This window comes from Schistocerca gregaria, chromosome 3 (genome assembly GCF_023897955.1).
Source record: "Schistocerca gregaria isolate iqSchGreg1 chromosome 3, iqSchGreg1.2, whole genome shotgun sequence".
NCBI classification, from domain to species: Eukaryota; Metazoa; Arthropoda; class Insecta; order Orthoptera; family Acrididae; genus Schistocerca; species Schistocerca gregaria.
In genome coordinates, this window is record NC_064922.1 from 167,979,430 (window position 1) to 167,999,248 (window position 19,819).

At 38.7% G+C, this 19,819-nt stretch overlaps 1 protein-coding gene across 3 annotated transcripts in view; it reads left to right on the plus strand.

Annotated features, from left to right (window-relative positions):
• LOC126355778 (tyrosine-protein phosphatase Lar) overlaps nt 1–19,819 on the plus strand; it is a 1,814,905-nt gene that overhangs the window by 1,701,878 nt on the left and 93,208 nt on the right. For 2 of the 3 annotated variants that reach the window (XM_050006182.1, XM_050006184.1), the window contains 4 exons: nt 540–824; nt 2,855–2,878; nt 8,678–8,778; nt 14,824–15,019. In XM_050006182.1, the coding sequence (XP_049862139.1) occupies nt 540–824; nt 2,855–2,878; nt 8,678–8,778; nt 14,824–15,019 (606 nt within the window). The remainder of the gene's footprint in view (nt 1–539; nt 825–2,854; nt 2,879–8,677; nt 8,779–14,823; nt 15,020–19,819) is intronic. The other variant, XM_050006183.1, reaches the window with a different exon arrangement.

Sequence of the window (19,819 nt, forward strand, 5' to 3'; positions counted from 1 at the left end):
AATGTTACATAAAAAATTCCAAAACTGTAATTTAGTGTGATACCTCAGAGAAGGCAGCTACTTACATCAGTATTGTTGTAATAACATTTTTTGTTAATACCAAGTGGAGTGTTCTCTAATATTTTGTAATATATGTCATTTTAAAAGAAACTGGATATTATACAGGATGTGTCACAATTAATTAAATGCATTATATTATAAAGTAAGAAAAACTTCTAAATTAGAAAATGCAACAATCAGGGTTGCAGGATGCATGAATATGTGACAGATACAAATGCCTACTTTGCAGTCACTAAGAGAGGAGCACCCACAGGTGTGCTGAGAAGTAAATTGATAGGGAACATGAATATGTTGTCGTTTCTGTCTTGTGTGAAGACTGTTTCTTTATTTCCTATCTTCAGGAGTATACAGATAATTTATTAAAAAATCAAAAAACCGTGTACCTATACAGCTATGCAACAAGAGATCCATTAATTTTTCAGTGTGTTGAAATTTAGGCCTTCCTTGATGATCATTCTCATAGTTTTCTTAACCTGCAGCTCTTCCAGGACCACCAACAGATGTCACTGTGTCAGATGTCACAGCCACATCGGTTCGCCTATCCTGGAAATATCGCAATCCAGAAGATCCTCAATACTATGTAATTCAGTACAAACCAAAGTATGCCAACCAAGCATACAGTGAAATCTCTGGCATTATAACAATGTACTACACTGTGAGGGGACTTAGTCCTTACACAGAATACGAGCTCTTCGTCATTGCTGTGAACAACATTGGCCGTGGACCGCCTAGTGCCCCAGCAGTTGTCACAACAGGCGAGACAAGTGGGTTTTCATTTGTTAATAGTTAATTATTTGATTCAACTGTGTGTGTGTTTCCATTACATATTCTGTGAATACTGTAAGGTTTGGTCGCTGTGAACACCTGATTATGTTAAGGAAAATGTTCAGCTACTCTAAATAAATAATATCTCTCTCTCTCTCTCTCTCTCTCTCTCTCTCTCTCTCTCTCTCTCTCGCTCTCTCACACACACACACACACACACACACACACACACACACACACACGTACATTCACCCACTCTCTATCTCACTGTGTGTGTGATGCTTCACTGTCTCCCCAGCACCTGAGTGGACATAAATAATGGAATTCTAAAATCGGAATTGAGTTTTTAATAGGCTGTGATGAAAAGAATACAAGGAAAGGGAAAAGTCCTTACCGCAAATAATACATTTTCCTGGAGCATGCTTACATGTTAATATAATGCCATTAATGGTAAACAGCGATTTGCATCTTTTCTCATTTTTTCAATATGCATCATATTTTTAGCATTATATTCCCAAATGAACAGTATCTTCTTTTATAAACTGACTAAAGGATGTTTGTATTGAAGTATTTCAGTTTTTACTTAGTGTATGCATGCACATTCTGTGCACATTCAAGTGCGTGGTGCATGTTCGCATGCACAGAGAGAGAGAGAGAGAGAGAGAGAAGTAGGGCATGCAGGATTTCATATCACTTCTATCCATATATTACTGCATAATTTGGAACATGTTAAAAATTAAATGTGACAAAATAATACAGTTATGCCTACAGGATGAGAGAAATATTTAACATGCATTCTTCTTCATACATTCCTTTCTGATTGTTAGTTTTCTGCTTCAAGTTAGAGATTATGAAAATGTTGCTGCTTCTCTCAAACTAACGTTAGCAATTTCCTTCCTTTGGTGCTGTACTATAATTTGCTTTTTGGTATCTGTGGCTTATAGTCAATATATTCAGACAAAATATTTAAATGAGTGTGCTTAAAAAAAAAGTTTCATCCCAGTTCATATGAACAACAGAACCAAATAGTACAACGTCTTCTCTCCTCCAGCCGTGTTTATTTCAAATATTGCGACTCTAACTACTCCACACAAAAATTTACATAGCTCATAATCGTTTCAATGAAATTTTTTTCATGCCAACAGTAGTTTTTAACAGTAGTCTTGTTTAACTAAAACTGAAAATTTTTGTAAGATTTTTTGTACCCTAGTATTTTTTGACTTAAGAAGAGAATTTTTTTAAAATTTGCGTCATTTTTATTTGCAATTTTTGAAGAGCTAATTTTTCAATTTTCATGCCCAATCTCGGAAACTATTCGATGGATGGCATTTATCTCAAACTTGGAATCTAATCGATGGATGTAAGTTGTAATTTTCTAATGTGTAGTCTTACTGTTTGTGAGGTGTTGCGCAAATGAGAGAGAGCAAATTAGTAAATGTTTAGCTGCTTTTTGTCTCCAACCCTCTTTGAATCTAAATGCTGGTAGTGTGTGCTATGTCGAGCACTTAAGTATCCACTATTATATCACTGCTTTGATGTCACTGTAATTTCATCTCACAATGCCTTTCATTCTCTCATAGCACTCACAAGTAGGTTAAAAACTCTTTAACCTGTGTTAGATGCCGTACCACACCAATCTGGTATGTTGTTAATTTTTTCTTCATCCAATGATTTAATTATTTTCCTGCTTGGTATTCACCAGTTCAGCAGCACTGCAATGTGCACTTTATAAAATATCTGCACTCTGATTTTTAGAATATAACAGTTGTCACTTACTAACTAATTTCATTTTTTGTCAACAGTGTCACGTTGTTATTAATAACTCATTGCATGTCAACATTCCTGAAAATTTGACATAAAAATTTTGTTTGTAATTGTCAAAGAATAATAGTAAAATATTGGTTTTAAACTCTCAAATACTGATTATATAAGTTTGTGATATCGTGAGAATATAACTAAATAGTCTACAAACTTGTAGCCCCATCTTTATACACAATAGATTAATTGAAATTTTATTTTGCCTTTCTAGCTGATTCTTCCTATGGAGGTGGCAGTAAGTTGGAGACTTTTTCATTAATGTGGTCTGCATGTGCTGCTTTTGCTTGTGTGTGCTTGTGTTTTATTGCTAAGTTACTTTGAGCAGGTACACCATAACATGATGACATCTTCGTGGAAATACTGCTACGCATTTGTTGAAGGAAACAGGGGGGGGGGGGGGGAAGATAAGATTGAACTAATGTATTCTTTTATCAACCGAATTCCTTTTTTTCTTTTTTCATCATACTAGAATAGAACTCACGTAATAGATCACAGGGAGATGGGGACAAATCGAGAAGGAATTTCTGAGTAGAGAAAGGCAGTGTTAGCTTGGGTGATGGTACTGCAGAATCAAGTAAAAGACACAGTGAAAGTCACTGATTGAGCTTGTTTCTTCTCATCTGTGATTATTACCATATTTTCTATGATCCAGATACATGAGCACATTATACACATCTCTTGCTATGTTACTATCTGAATACCTACAAAGCCATGAGGCATTGGTGTTCTCATATGAGATTAGCAATTTATTGTTTTCTTTATGGCTGTTACAAAAGATAAAAGTTTGTTGTAAAGAATGTTTTGAAAAGCTTTTATTCTTATTTCAAAACTTTCTTTGCCTATAATGCTCACTTGCATATTGTGTGATGCACTTTTTTCAGATTAGTGTTTTCGTTTTGCATGTTGTGGGACATGTGAAGTAGTTTATTAAGAGTATGCAATTGAAATTATTCCCTTAGGACTATCCTGGACCCATGTTAACAAATTTGAGGAAATGCCGTTCACATTTCCTCACCATACTTATGACAATAGTTATTCATGTATTTTATAGGTGGGTAATGGAGACCATCAGGAAAATAGCAGGTAGGTCGGGAAAGTAGGTCAGTGTGCATTTGGTATGCTTGTAGGAAGGTCTTGTCTAAGATAGCCAGAAATTAATATCTCATATCGGTATGAATGATGATTGGGTTTTTAGGCCATACTCAGCTCCTTTAGATACTTGGCAGCTATTGTCGCACACAAAGTGGAAGATGGGTTGTTATTTGCAGCATTTTACTAAGGCTCAATGACAGTCCTCAGATTTAGATTTGAGTGGGAAGTCTAAAACAGAGGCTCAGACAATTCTGCATCCATCTGGGATGGGAGTTTCTCAACCTCCACTATTGACTGAAGAATTGTAGGACCCATTCATCAGGTCAGGCATGCACTGAACAAAGGAAGTAGCTAGTGAGTTAGTAGAGTGAGTGTAGCATGTACATGGACATTGTTAGATTAGTATCCCTCCATGCAGTCAGTGTCAAATTACCTGTTGTGATCAAAGAAAGATCTTTCACATTACTCATGGAGGAGAGCTTAACGTACTTGTAGAGCAAAAGAGAGAATATTGATGTAGTATTAGTAAATGCAGGAGCAGGCCCCAGAATTAACCTCTCTTATTATATGCAACTATGGCCATGTAACATTAGAAACAGATAGCTGTCTGAAACCGAAAGTTTGTAGCAGTGAAATTCAGGTATGATTATGTGTTTCAAGGATAGATTGGATGGCATTGTTAGCAACATATTTATTGCTGCAAAGAACTCAGTAATATCTACTGATGTTATTACATAATCTGAATTTGTAATAATCTGGAAAAGAAAAGCATCAAAAGTGGGTCAAACAGGGTAACATAGGTCGACAAATTTTGTATTGTTGTCTAGGATTTGCAAGAAAATATGAATTTCTGACTAATCTATTGTGTCTGTCATGAATCTGAAGCCTGTTTCTCTAAAACACATGAGGATTTTGCACCTCCACATCACCACCACCAGCGTTGAAACATATACCCAATGAGTTCTGAAAGCAATTACAGGCAGATAGAGGTAAAATGGAACCATAAAATGGTAAAAAATTAATATGAGACACATATGAATTAGAAGAAGCAAATGCGCTGATTTGGACACTTATCAGATGGAGGCATTACTTCAGTTTACGTTTTCCTGTGAATGAACACTGTGTTCTTCCCATTGCGTGTCACTTCTCTTTCATGTGTGATATGCCACCAGTAGTCAGACATCATGTTTATTCTCCAACAACCTGGGTAATGACGTTCCAGAGTTTTAAGTTGTTGATGGAACCGTTCCCCATGTTCTTCTGGTGTGTCAGCTAAATTGTCCAGAAAATTGTTTACGTGTGACATTAGACAATGTAGGTTTTGGGAGACTTTACATCCTAACTGTTTAAACAATTATAGCATATCTTCTAACTATGGAAAATCCAGGATGGAATCTAACAATATTATGAAAAGGAAAGTTGCTACTCATCATATAGCAGAGATGCTGAGTCGTAGATAGGTACAACAAGAAGACTGTCACAAATAAAGCTTTCTGCCAGTCAGGCCTTCATCAAAAATAGATCACACACATGTGCATGCACGTGCACACACACACACACACACACACACACACACACACACACACACACACACACACACACACACACACACATTTGATGTGCAGTGGAGGCAATAAAATGTGATGTGGATTAACCAAATGCTCATTCACAATGTTCTTCAATCCCACTATCAGGTTTTTCCTCTGAGACCTCTCTCTGTGACTCCAGTGTTCATGATGTGCTCTACTGTCCCACTCACACATTTATAAAGACATCTTTGTGTACCATGTTTGCTGGTTGAGAAGACTGCCAGTCAGTTTAAAGTCACTACATACAAGCCTCTGGTGCTTTTCACACTTCAAATTTTGAAGGAGTACTGTATGTCTCTTTACGTGTACTGAATATGCAACTGGGATTGATGCTGGTTCATTTCCAATATGTAACAATACTGCTTCCAAACTTTGCTTTGAATAATCTATAAATAACCTCCACTGCCTACTGTCATAATTTTGAACTACTGCTCTGATTATTAATCCAGTGATGTCTTTGCAAAACACTGTTAAACCATCTTCAACAATATTTCCCTGATGCCATTATTACGATTTTTTACACTTTGGAAGTACATTATTTTCACTGAGACATGATCACAGAAGTTGTGCTGAGTCTTTCTTGAGTCCCATGTCTTTCACCAAACTGTTAAGTTCTGTTTGAGTAAGAGGTTTTGGGTTATTTTCAGTACTACATTTGGAATAGCAAGATTCACTTTTTACATCAGTTACCACGACTTCAGAGAATTTATGTGTACCCACTGACATTGCTAGAGATGAGATTGGCAGCCCTGGACCAAGAGGTAGAGATATGATTAGCAAATCTAAGTTCAGATACCAGATTTTGTTTAAGTTTCTTCATTGTATCCCTCTACTTCTTTCCGTTGCACCATACCATGGGAATAGTGAAGTTGAAACATTTCATTTTACCTTCACTCCATTTTCACATAAAGGGTGGTGCAAATGATTTGCTCTGATCTTGGACCTTCATGATGAAATAACCGAAATATGATTTTTGCATAAATTCTGTTATTTGTCAATAATTTATCATGTAAGTTCCATATGGAACAAAATATATATGGGCTCTTCACACATTGCCTTCCTGTTATTCTGAGCAAATTTTTGATGAAATAATATCACTCACAACAACATGTGTAAGCACCTTATTTAGCTCTCACACTTACTCGACTCTTGATTTCTGCAGCGTCAACTTTGGAACATCAGCTTTGAAGGTCGTTTCCCATGTCAACCTGTGTAATCAGTTGCTAGTTATAGATTGGGGAGCTTCATGATGAAGACTTGTGCCACAGACAAAGATTCATGTAAGATTGTTCTGAACGCCTTCTTTGAAAATTACTTTTAGCAGATAGAAAACTAACTCTTCACATGTTAGTGACCAACAGACCCAAACTTTTAAGATCAGTTAGTGTAGGTAGTGGCATCACTGATAGTAAATCTGGTATAAACTCGATGACTACAGGCATTATAAGGAATGTGTAGGAAAATATTTTTGCTTCACAAGAGTGACAAGGTACAAATTACAAAGTACAAGAGCAGTCAGCACTAAATATTTAGCTCAACAAAAAGTTGCTCAGTGCCACACAGAAGCATAGAAACAAAACATGCCAAAAATAAGATCAAAATACGGAACTCAGTCTTCTGAAATTGTTTCACTGTACATAAACAGTTCCTCCTGTCAATCATCAAAGAAATGCCAGAATAGTGGATATTGAGATGTAATCACATATAGGAAAACCAACTAAAATTGTTCATTATGACATTTTTGAAGAATGAAAATCACCTGTATAAAATAGTTGTGCCAGATGTACAATCCACCTGACACCAGACAGGTAGTTTGTGGTGTATAGATGTTGTTGTAGATCTATTGTCTATCTCAGTAAACATTTCTGAATTTGATTTGTGTTGTAAAATGATGTGGTACATGGAGTGTAGTTAGTCCAATTTAACAATGTTTGAGTCACATGAAATCTGATTAATTGCATGTGAAACAGATAAAGGTTTGACTGTTTTGGTTTTATGTATAACAAGGCTGAACCAAAACTAATAGTGTACTATTGATATTAGTAACATACTTTAGATAAATTATTTGGACACTTATACATCCATTTTGAGAAACTTTAGGTAAATATTTATTCATATTGTTTTAGTCAAGTACAAATAACTAACAATTTTTGAGGGACAAAGGAGCATCTGCTTACCACTGAATAATGAGGTTATCAATGCATCAAAAGCCAAAAAGTTTAGTAGCAGAAATATGTTTGAATAGTGAAGCAAGATGCTTTGTATTTTAAGATAATCTACTACTACTTCCAAGAAGTGTATATGAAATCAGGATATGTTGTTCAACTCTTACTTTTAAAAAGTCACTTCTCCAAGAGATACTGCTCCTTTTCTGTGTGCCTCATATTTCTCAAGGTTTCAGTTTTTTGTTAGTTTATGGTTCCCAAAATTACAATTATTTACAAAGGTGTCACTACTAGTTTTCCTGTAAACAATGAAATTAACTACTTGTTGATATAAAAATTTGAAAGTAGATATTGATGAAGAGTGACATTCCACAAGCAGTGTGTCATAAGGGAAGTGTTGGAAGAATAACATTAGAAGTCATTCAAAGAGGGAGATGGGAGCAATGAAAGTGAAACAAAAATAGCATGCAACTTAGTAAGAAAGCCCTGTCTGTCATCTTTATTGTTCTTAACTTTTTTGGTTATGTTTAATACATTATCTGCGCCCTTCAGAAAAGAGATGTTATTACTACAGTTGTATAGGCAATGCAGACAGAGAGTGAGAAAGAGAGAATGAAAGTACAAAGAGAAAAATGAGGAGGATGAAAACAGAGCATGGTGCAAATTCAGGTATGAACTAAAAGGCAACAAAGTATTTTGCTGCTTTCACCTATGAAGCCCAAAATGCAGATTTATTCTTTCGTAGTTAAGCTTTGATAGGATATGTTACTTGCTAGTTAGTGTGTTCTAGAGCTGTGGCCATGATTTGTGAATGTAAACACTATAGTTATTCCTGTTTCTCATCAATAATATCCCAATCTGTCATTTTTACTGTTTTTAAAGCTTTTGGTTACATTGAATACATTATCTACCCAATAGTTGTTTGAGATTTTGTGGTATCTCTGTTGCTGTTGTTACTGGTTTTTGCTTTTGCCGATGCTGCACAGTTAAATGTTGTGTTTTCTGCACTTGTTTTAATTTCACCAGTTATTATTGCATATTTGAATAATCATCTTGCTAATGGTCATGATCTTTCATTTGTATTGCATCCATTACTTTTTATTTCTGGGACCATCAATGTGTAGAGGTGATTTCATGACAGGAGTGTTTGCTATGTTGTTCTTAACATATGCGTCTTCAATTGTGCAGAACCAGGGACGGCACCCAGGAATGTCCAAGTCCGGCCACTGAGTTCCAGCACGGTGGTGATTCAGTGGGATGAGCCTGAGACACCTAATGGACAAGTCACTGTAAGCACAGTTTTTGTATCTAAAATACATTAATCTCTGCTGTATCTCTTTTTTTTCCACTTAGATTCAAATTAGCTACTACGATATGGGATTAAGAATGAGTATTTCTTTCTTACTAGTTTGAAGACCCTGAAATTTGTTACTGAGAATACATCATTTCATAAATAAGGTGATTTTATACCACAATGTGAACAAAGTATACAGTTAATAATTTTATGATAAGGATAGAGTGCTACTCACCATGTAGTGGAGACGTTGAGTTGCAGACAGGCACAACTGCTAAAAAAAGTGAGCTTCCTGCCAACAAGGCACTCTTCTAAAGTAGACATACACACACATTCACACAAACACAACTCACACACATTACCACAGTCTCTGGCCAATGAGGCTGGACTGTGAGCAACTGTGTATTATTGGACAAGCAGTCTAGGTGGAGGGGTCATGCTCTTTCATTTGTATGGAATCCAGTACTTTTTATTTCTGAGACCATGCAGACTGACAGCTTGTTGGCTATCATGACCACGTAGAATGCATCACAATGGTTGCAGCTTAGCTTGTTGATTACATGACTGCTTGTGACTGGACTCGAGCAGTGGTGGGAGATGTATGGGACAGGTCTTGTGTGTAGGCCTATTAGGGGGATATGAGCCATGAAACAAGGGATTGGAAGCAGGGGTGGAACAGCGATGGATGAGGATGTTGTGTGGGTTTGGTGAGTAGTGGAGTACCACTGTGGGAGGGACAGCAAGGGTAGGATATTCCTCATTTCAGGGCACAATAAGAGGTAGTCAAAACACTGCTGGAGAACATGATTCAGTTGTTCCAGTCATGGGTGATACTGAGTCATGAGGGTAGTGCTCCTTTGTGGCTGGACGGTGGGACTTTGGGAGGTGTTGGGTGACTGGAGAGAGAAAGCATGGGAGATTGTCCATAGTTCATAATTTTTATATATTATCACACTGTATAAACATGACTAACAAACATTTACTTACAAAGGAAGCACATGTTATGTATTACCCAGCAAGGGGAAGTGCTAATGTGACAATAGCAGGAACTAACTGAGTCACATGGCTAGCTACAGTCTCACTCCAATCAAAGTAGTGCACATTGTTGTGTCGCTGTGTGAACATGGATGGTGAGCATCAAATATGTCCCTGTGGGCTGGCACATTTTATCTTTCTTTGACAATCAGAGATATACAAATGCAGAAATATTTTCAAAATTAATAAAACAACACTAATTGCAGGCAACCGTATTATCCTTTGTAGTTGGCTACTTTGCAAATTATTATATCCACTTTTTCCTGCTGCAAATGCTCTCATCCACAGTCATTTGCTGGTGACAAAACATTTGGCAACTCAGAAAGGGAGGGCAGTGGAGAATAAGTCCTTTGAAACTATCCATAAGGTGGTGGGCAAATAAAAAAGTCTATATGATGATTAAAAACACATGGCAAAGGATTAGAAATAAAACAAGTACAACTTATTAAGTAAAAATAATGAATGAAGTCATTTTCATATAGATTTAAAAATAAAAATTTCAGAGCACCTGATGTGATTCAATCAAACAGCTTCTTGTTTTCCAGGTACATGTTTCATTCCTCTGTGCTACACCACTCGTCAGGAGAACCCATTAGTTTTTATACTCAAAAGTCTAGAGCATGACACACATTCTTTATGTTGATTACCCACTTAGTAGTTCCCAAAATGTTTGATTGCAATAATGTTCAACCAGTGATCACTGGGCAGCTATTTTCCATAATGTGCATGATTTGGCAGGAGTAATACAGAGATAAAATTTTTTAAACACCACTTTTTCAACGGCCTCCTCTTTCTATTAAATAAAAATACTACAAAGAGACTGATAATCTTGCTTCACAGAGTGGACTAAATTGGAACAGCACATTTATATACTCTATTTCCGTTAGACAAGTGGCACTCACAAAGTGATGTTTGGTTGGGTTAGCAAAATAGATACAGGCCTAACGAATAAATGCGACAGTGAACATCACATTAGAACACAGGAGTGTCTGCCAGTACCTACTGCTCTACTTCCCCCTCCCTCTTTCTTGGACATTAACACAACAGAGCTGCCACTGTGGCAACAGTACCACTTCACTTTGTTGAGTAATAAATTGATTCAGATGATGGTCAGCATCATAAGAGCCCATTTCAATAAACCACTTTTTACATGTGTATTTGAGTTGATAGTCGTACATTTACATGTGAAAACTGAAACAATATAACAGTGGGTGGTCATTACAAGTTTCATTTAGTAATAAATAAAATCCACAGAGTGTGGCTTTATGACTTTCTTTTCCAAGCATTTAAACTGTGTATATTCAGAAAGATGAGGACAGCATGAAATATTTTCACTGTGAGAAACTTTTTTGTGTACATACATACTATTTAATTTTCAAGTGAATAATAATAATAATAATAATAACAATAATAATAATAATATTATTATTATTATTTACCACTTGTTGCCTGTGATAAGTTATTTTAGATTAAACAATGGAAAGTACAAGCTGGAATATCATCAGTGTTATGAAAAGTGTGATTGCTACTTGCCATAAAGATGATACATTAAGTTCAGTATTCAGTTTATTCACCATTGACCACTTACAGGGGAATAGGTCTGAACATTAAATATACAATTAACAATAATTTTACAGTAAAGGTTTTACAATTTAATTCCTTTTCTTTTAGGAATATTCTTATATACTAATGTCAATGATTATGTAAATAAAATAGAAAGAAACTTCCACATGGGAAAAATATATTAAAAACAAAGATTCCAAGACATACCAAGTGGGAAAGCGCCGGCAGACAGGCACAATGAACAAAACACACAAACACACACACAGAATTACTAGCTTTCGCAACCGATGGTTGCTTCTTCAGGAAAGAGGGAAGGAGAGGGAAAGACGAAAGGATGTGGGTTTTAAGGGAGAGGGTAAGGAGTCATTCCAATCCCGGGAGCGGAAAGACTTCCCTTAGGGAGAAAAAAGGACAGGTGTACACTTGCACACACACACATATCCATCCGCACGTACACAGACACAAGCAGATATATTTAAAGGCAAAGAGTAAGGGCAGAGATGTCAGTCAAGGCAGAAGTACAGAGGCAAAGAAGTTATTGAAAGACAGGTGAGGTATGAGCGGCGGCAACTTGAAATTAGCAGAGGTTGAGGCCTGGCGGATATCGAGAAGAGAGGATATACTGAAGGGCGAGTTCCCATCTCTGGAGTTCGGATAGGTTGGTGTTGGTGGGAAGTATCCAGATAACTCGGACGGTGAAACATTGTGCCAAGATGTGCTGGCCGTGCACCAAGGCATGTTTAGCCACAGGGTGATCCTTATTACCAACAAACACTGTCTGCCTGTGTCCATTCATGCGAATGGACAGTTTGTTGCTGGTCATTCCCACATAGAAAGCGTCACAGTGTTGGCAGGTCAGTTGGTAAATCACGTGGGTGCTTTCACACGTGGCTCTCCCTTTGATCGTGTACACCTTCCGGATTACAGGACTGGAGTAGGTGGTGGTGGGAGGGTACATAGGACAGATTTTACACCGGGGGCGGTTGCAAGGGTAGGAGCCAGAGGGTAGGGAAGGTGGTTTGGGGATTTCGTAGGGATGAACCAAGAGGTTACGAAGGTTAGGTGGACGGCGGAAAGACACTCTTGGTGGAGTGGGGAGGATTTCATGAAGGATGGATCTCATTTCGGGGCAGGATTTTAGGAAGTCGTATCCCTGCTGGAGAACCACATTCAGAGTCTGATCCAGTCCCGGGAAGTATCCTGTCACAAGTGGGGCACTTTTGGGGTTCTTCTGTGAGAGGTTCTGGGTTTGAGGGAATGAGGAAGTGGCTCTGGTTATCTGCTTCTGTACCAGGTCGGGAGGGTAGTTGCGGGATGCGAAAGTTGTTTTCAGGTTGTTGGTGTAATGGTCCATGGATTCAGGACTGGAGCAGATTCGTTTGCCACGAAGGCCTAGGCTGTCAATGATTATTTCAAAATATACTGTTATCTTACAAAATGGGTGTTTGAGTAACCAGTCGTAAATCTTAGATTTGAAAATATTACTGGTCAGTGACCAAGCAGATGCTGGAAGTTTATTGAAGAGTTTTAAACTCATTATTTTGTGTGAGTTGGCAGTCTTTGTGAGTCTGTGTCTTGGTATGTCGAAGTGTGGGTGTTGTGGGGATGTATGTTCTCTCTGGTCTCGAACTCATTTAAGTTGCTTTTGACATAAAGCAGTGCTGTGTAGATGTATAGATTCACAACAGTTAATATCATGTGTTTGATAAAGAGGGGGCAGCAGTGTTCCTTGGGCTTAACTTTGCTCATTATTCTGATTACTTTTTTGAATTTTCAGAATTTCACTGACAAAGCAAGAATGTTGCAGACAGACACAATGAAAAGACTGGTATACATTTAGCTTTCAGTCAAAGTCTTCTTCAGGAAATAAAAACACACACACACACACTTTCACCCGTGCAAGCACACCTCACACACATATGTCCACTGTCTACAGCCGCTCTGACAAGAATATAACTGAAATGTATCAAATGGGAGCAACACTCTGGAGTGGGCCAGGGAAGGGAGAAGGACAGCAGGTATGGGTGAGAGAAGAGGAAACAGCAGTGTCTGGTGGAGCATGCAAGGACTAGAGTCGGCAGGTCAGGGCTGCTAGGTACAGTGTTGGAAGGCTGTGGGAGAGGGAGAGGGAGAGGGAGAGGGAGAGGGGGGGGGGGGGGCAGGGAGTAGGAAGGAGAGGAGCAGGGAAGATGAAGAGACTGTTAACTGCATTGGCAGAGAACAGCTCAGAGTGTGGGTGAGGGGATGAGGAGGATGATAGGACAGGGGAGGGGGGGGGGGGGGGGGCAGAAACAGTTGGGTGGAGAGTGTGGGGACAGTGTAGGTTAAGGCTGGTATGGTTTTGGGAGCAGAGAATGTGGTCTGAGGATAACTACCATCTGTGCAGCTCAGGAAAGCTGGTGGTGGAGAGGAAGATCTGGATGGTATAGGTTGTGAAGCAGCTGGTTGTCCGGAGTTGGTGGGGGGGGGGGGGGGGGGGTTAATTTGGGGGAAGAGACCAGACAGCAAGGTCTCGTCGGATTAGGAAAGGATGGGGAAGGAAGTCAGCCATGCCCTTTCAAAAGAGCCATCTCGGCATTTGCCTGAAGTGATTTAGGGAAATCATGGAAAACCTAAATCAGGATGGCCGGACGCGGAATTGAACTGTAGTCTTCCCAAATACGAGTCCAATGTGCTAACCACTGCACCATCTCACTCAGTATGAAGCAGCCAGTGAACTCAAGTGTGTTCAAGTGCATGTTGTGCCACAGAATGATACACTCTGCTCTTGGGCACAGTTTGCTGGTGGCCATTCATCCTGGTAGACAGCTGGTTGGTACTCATAACAATATAAAAAGCTGAGGAGTGATTGCAGCAGAGCTGGTATATGATATGGGTGCTTTCACAGGTGGCCCAGTCTCTGATGGAGCAGGATAAGGATGTGACAGGGCTGGGACAGGAAGTGCTGGAAGGGTGGATTGGGCAGGTCTTGCACCGTGGTATTCCAAGGTACATGGCCCCTGTGGCAAGAGATTGGGAGTGAGAGTAGCCTAGAGATGAACTAGGATGTGGAGGTTGGATGGGTAGCAGAATACCACTTTAGGAGGGGTGAGAAGGATCTTGTGTACGATGCCCTAATTTCAGGGTGTGATGATAGGTAATCCAAGTCCTGACAAAGGATGTGGTCCAGCTGTTCCAGTCCAGGTTAGTATAGGGTGACAAAGGGGGCTCTGTGTTGTATCTGGTTCTTGGGGGTAGTGGGAGGATTTGAGGTGTCTGAGGATATTTTATATGTGGTATTTATAGTTTAGCTTCGTGATACGCAAAAATTAATTTTTATAATTGTAATCTGTCAACAATGAAAATGAATGACATGAATGACTGTCCTTCACTGTCCAAGCTTGTGAAAATAATCCATTGAAAACTGACTCCTAAACAGAGACTATTTTGTTGTGTTCCATAGGGTTATAAGGTTTACTATACGACGACACCAAATCAACCAATGGCATCCTGGCAGTCACAATTGGTGGACAACAACCAGTTGACAACAATCAGTGATCTCATCTCACATACTATCTACACTATCCGTGTGCAAGCATTCACAAGTGTTGGTCCTGGACCACTTTCTGCTCCAGTGTTGGTTAAGACACAACAGGGAGGTAAGAATATACCAGCAGTTTTACATTTTAGATATTACAACTGTTTTATATTATTTTTGTATGAAGTGTTTCATCCTGATAACATTTTCCATTGAACATTAGCATGATTTGTATGTAATGCTCTAAATGAGTTCATTTACAGACTACAGATTTGTTGTGTGCATGAGTATCTACTGATCGCTTACAGATTATAAAATAAGACAGTGGCTTAAATTTAATAAAAATGAAGCATATCGGTCTTTGACATTACTTATGTTTACCAACATAATACTTAAATCTGAAAATAACAGTAAACATCTTTTTGTTGTACACAATACATGCTGCTAATTTTTATTAAAAATTCATCTTTAGAGAAGAAGTCGTTGAAAAGGTAAAATAAAAATTTTCTTTGCTCCCTGTTGCACTATAGATATGGGAATTAGTACTTATTTTCAGGCTTTGCTTTATTTGTTACAAACTTCGTTAGTGGGTATACATAGTGACGATATATCTAGAACTCCAGAAAAGAAGACTACATTTGGTTCTAGTTTCCTTACATTATGAAAGCGTAGGCTTTCACAGGTGGAGTCTGTTTCAATAAAACTTGTTTGGGTGTGTGACCACATGATGATGTGATAAAACTACTGATGCTTCATCTGACCTTGACGAAGACTGCCAGTGGTAATAGTTGAAAAGTAAGTAGTTTTGTCACATATTGATGTTGTCCCAAACCCATAAGAATTTTACTAAAAAATTCCATATTATTGTTGTCAAAGTAGATGCATTATTTTACAAGGATAAACATAATTTTTCAGTAGTTTATGTTTTCTGATATCTTTAGTAAAATTGTATTACACTATACTTAAAATATCTATGAAAATAATCAGTTTTGAAAATATAATGTAATTACATAGATAACAAATCTACTCAACCAAGCAGCGGTAGGGGAAGACTGAATCAGTCTCTCCTCCTCAACCCGTCCGGTAAGTCTGCCTTGACCTGGGACTCTGGGTGACTTTTCTGAACTCTCCCCATTTCCTAAATCCTCCCCATAAACTCAAACATTTTGTAAAACTTAACTATGCTTGCCAAATACTTGACCATGTACAGTGCTTTTTGATGTTTTTGTCAAGTTTGAAGTGTTTGCCAGAAATTTTGATTGATGGAAATTTTGACAAGATGCCAGACATTATTTGTAATGATGTTCTGCCGCATATGTTTAGTGAAAAATTGTTTTATTACAATTTATCTCATTATATTGTGGGTTTTCACAACCACGGAAACTGCAGTCAAGTATAAAAACAAAATAGCACTGACAGTTACCAAAATGGTAGAGGTATAGATCTTTCCCAGCCATACATTACACATGAAAAGCTTGTGAACAGAATCGGTATTTATGCATAAAGTCACATACAAGTGGAAGTGGAATGAAATAAAAGAAATCAAAGTTCTCTGGTTCTTCCATGGATGATGTGGGCTATATGTTCCTACATTGTGGTATTATAATGAACTGTCTGAGAGGAATAAGTAGAAGAGAATAAATTTCCACAAACTTGTGTCTTCTTTTTCAATGCAAGGGCAAAGTAAATACAGTGCCAAAGTCAATGGTTTTTTTTTTCCCTTCAGTCCAAAGAGTGGTTTGATGCAGCTCTCTGTCCTCCAAAAATGCTTTATCTGCATTTGTAGCCTTTCACACTAGTGCCAAAATACAGCACATGTAAAAAGCTTCTGTTCAAAAGTAAGGTAAAATTGACAGGCTTTAAATGTACAGGCTTGTTTGACGTATCCATAGCTGGGTAAGAGTTAACTCTGCAGACAAGTTTGCTCGTTCAGGAGGGCCTTCACAATTTAAAAAAAAAAAAAAAAATCATTATCCATTCAAAGAAAGTTGATGTAATCATTAGGTTTTGAGGGTAATGTTTCCTTTAGCACATATTCATGGACAAATCTCTCATTTTAAGCCATTCTTCTTCTTCTTCTTCTTCTACTACTACTTCTTTAAACACAGTGCCAAAGTCAATCCCAGGACTGGTCTGTCTGCTTTTGTGGCCAGTACCCCTACTGTCAAAATACTTACGAAGACAGACAGAATCTGCTTCAAAGTGAGATTAGATTGACAAATGCTGTTTGAGTGTGTATGAGTTTGCTTGGCAAATCCATGGCTAGATACGGGCAATTTTGTCAAACACGTTTGATTGTTTACAGGTACCTTAAACATTGCCAATGCTTCCCCTTCATTCCTCTTCCTTTGCCTTTAACCATTCTATCAGAAGAAGGAGCTACTGACTCAGAAAGCTTACACGTTTACTTAACTTTTAGATGTTAACTTTTAGATGTTCTGTGTGCCCCCCTTCCTGTCTCTTAGGGAAAGGAAAAATGTAGTGTAGTCAGATTTTTTCTTTCAATAAAATGATTTAAAAGGTGGTATTAAATGGGGTTTTACTTGGGTCAGAGCTGGAACTTCTTTTTGGCTACTTACAAGTCACCATTTATCTTCCAAAATATTAAAAGTACTCCATACTTCCAGGTCTAGCACATCCCTACAAACTATTGTATGGGCACCTCTGAATTACACCATATTTAAAATAACAACAAAAATTATCAATTATTGATACTATAATACAAAGGGATAGACACAAAATCTACCCACCAAGCAGTGGCAATGGAACACACACACAAAAGGATTTAACTTTTACAAGCTTTCAGAGCCACTGGCTCCTTCTTCTGGCAGAAGAATTGAAGTGGAAGGTTGAGGGATGAAGGAAAAGGACTGGAGAGATTTAGGGGAAGGGGTACAGTTCAGAAAAGTCACCCAGAACCCTGGGTCAGGGTAGACTTACTGGATGGGATGAGAAGGAAAGACTGATTGTTGGGGACTGTACTGGATGAGATCTGAAAACCTGATAGCTTAAAGGTAAAATACAGGATAATATGCAAGACAGAGATTACTACTAAAATGTTGTGCATGAGTTAGTAAGAATGAAAAGCTAAATGCATTGTATGTATCAGAGGTGGGGTGGGGGCAGCAAAAAATAGAATTCCTTACATCCAGCATTGCTTCATAACCTTTCCTCAGGTCCTTACAACATAACCCTAACCTGTCCTCTGCAGAACTCCAGGCTCTACATTCCCTAAAAGTTGATGACTCCATCATCATCCTCCCAACAGACATAGGATCTACCACTGTGGTACTTGACCAATAGGAGTGTGTTAGCGAAGGTCTACAACAGCTGTCTGACACTTATACTTACAGTATCTGCCAGTAAGATCTCGTCCCTGTGATTCAAACTGCCCTGCAGTCCCTCCTAGAAACCTCAGGCCCTTCACAAGAACTTATATCTCAATCCATAGAACTTCTTATCCCACCCAAACCACGCACCCTCACCTTTTACCCGATCATCCTGGCTGTCAAAGCACCCACCGAACATATATCTGCCTTAGTTGATCGACACCTGCAACCCATAGTACAAAGACTTCCCTTCTATATTAAAGATAACAACCATTTCCTAGATCATCTGACATTTCTTCCCATCTCGCTCCCACTACACACTTGCTTGTAACCATTGATGCCATCTCCCTCTACACCTCTACACCAACATCCCCCATGTACATAGTCTGTCTGCTGTTACAATTTTCTCAGTCAATGCCCACCTGATTTCAAGCCCATGACATTCTTCTTGCTTATTTACTTCACCTTCGAGGAGCCGACATACAAATCAGATCAGGGGTACGGCCATGGGAACCAGGATGACTCCTTCCTATGCTAACCTTTTCACGGGTCACTTGGAGGGGACTTTCCTGGGATCCATAAGCCTTCATTCCCTGGTTTGGTTTAACACATTGATGGCATCTTTTTTGTATATGGACTCATGGTGAGGCTGATCTGTTAAAATTCCAGGAATCTCTTAAATATCTTCTCCCAATTAAATTTCACATGGTCCTATTCTGAATCCCATGCCACTTTCCTTGATGTTGATCTCATCCTCACCTAAGGCCAGCTACACACTTCTGTCCACATGAAACCTACTAACAAACAACAGTACTTACAAATTGAAAGTTGCTGCCCTTTCCATGTCAAATGTTCCCTCCCATACAGCCTTGTCATTCAAGGCAAACATATTTGTTCAGATGCAGACTCTTTACAGCAATACATCACCAACATCACTTGAGCCTTCACTGGACACAATTATCACAACAGCCCAGTTCAAAAGCAGATTTCCTGGGCCATCACATCCAATCCTGGTACTGATGATCCCTCACCCAGTATTATCCTGGTCTTGACTGTATCAGTCAGCTACTTCAACAAGGCCATGACTTCATAAAATCATGCCCTGGAATGAGATCCATTCTGTTTGAGATTTTGCCCACCACACCTAGAATAGCTTTTCGTCACCCTCCGCAATATCATTGTCGGACCCTATGCTCCTTCTGCACGTATCTCCCTTCCCTATGGCTCCTACTCCTGTGACCACCTCCACTGCAGGACTTTCCCTTTGCATCCTCCTACCACCATTTATTCCAGCCCTGGCAAAACATGTACTATCAAAGGGAGAGCCACCTCTGGACGACACAAGTTATATTCCAGCTGTTATGTAAATGCTGCTCGGCCTTTTACTTTGGCATGACTACCACCCAGTTATCAGTCAGGATGAGTGGGCATGGACAGAGGGTGTATACAGCCAACACACGATATCCTGTTTCAGAGCACACTATACAGTGTTACAGTCATGACCTCAGTTCCTGTTTCACCACATGTGCCATCTGTATTCTTCTCCCAGACACCAGTTTATCAGAACTCTACAGGTGGGAACTAGCACTACA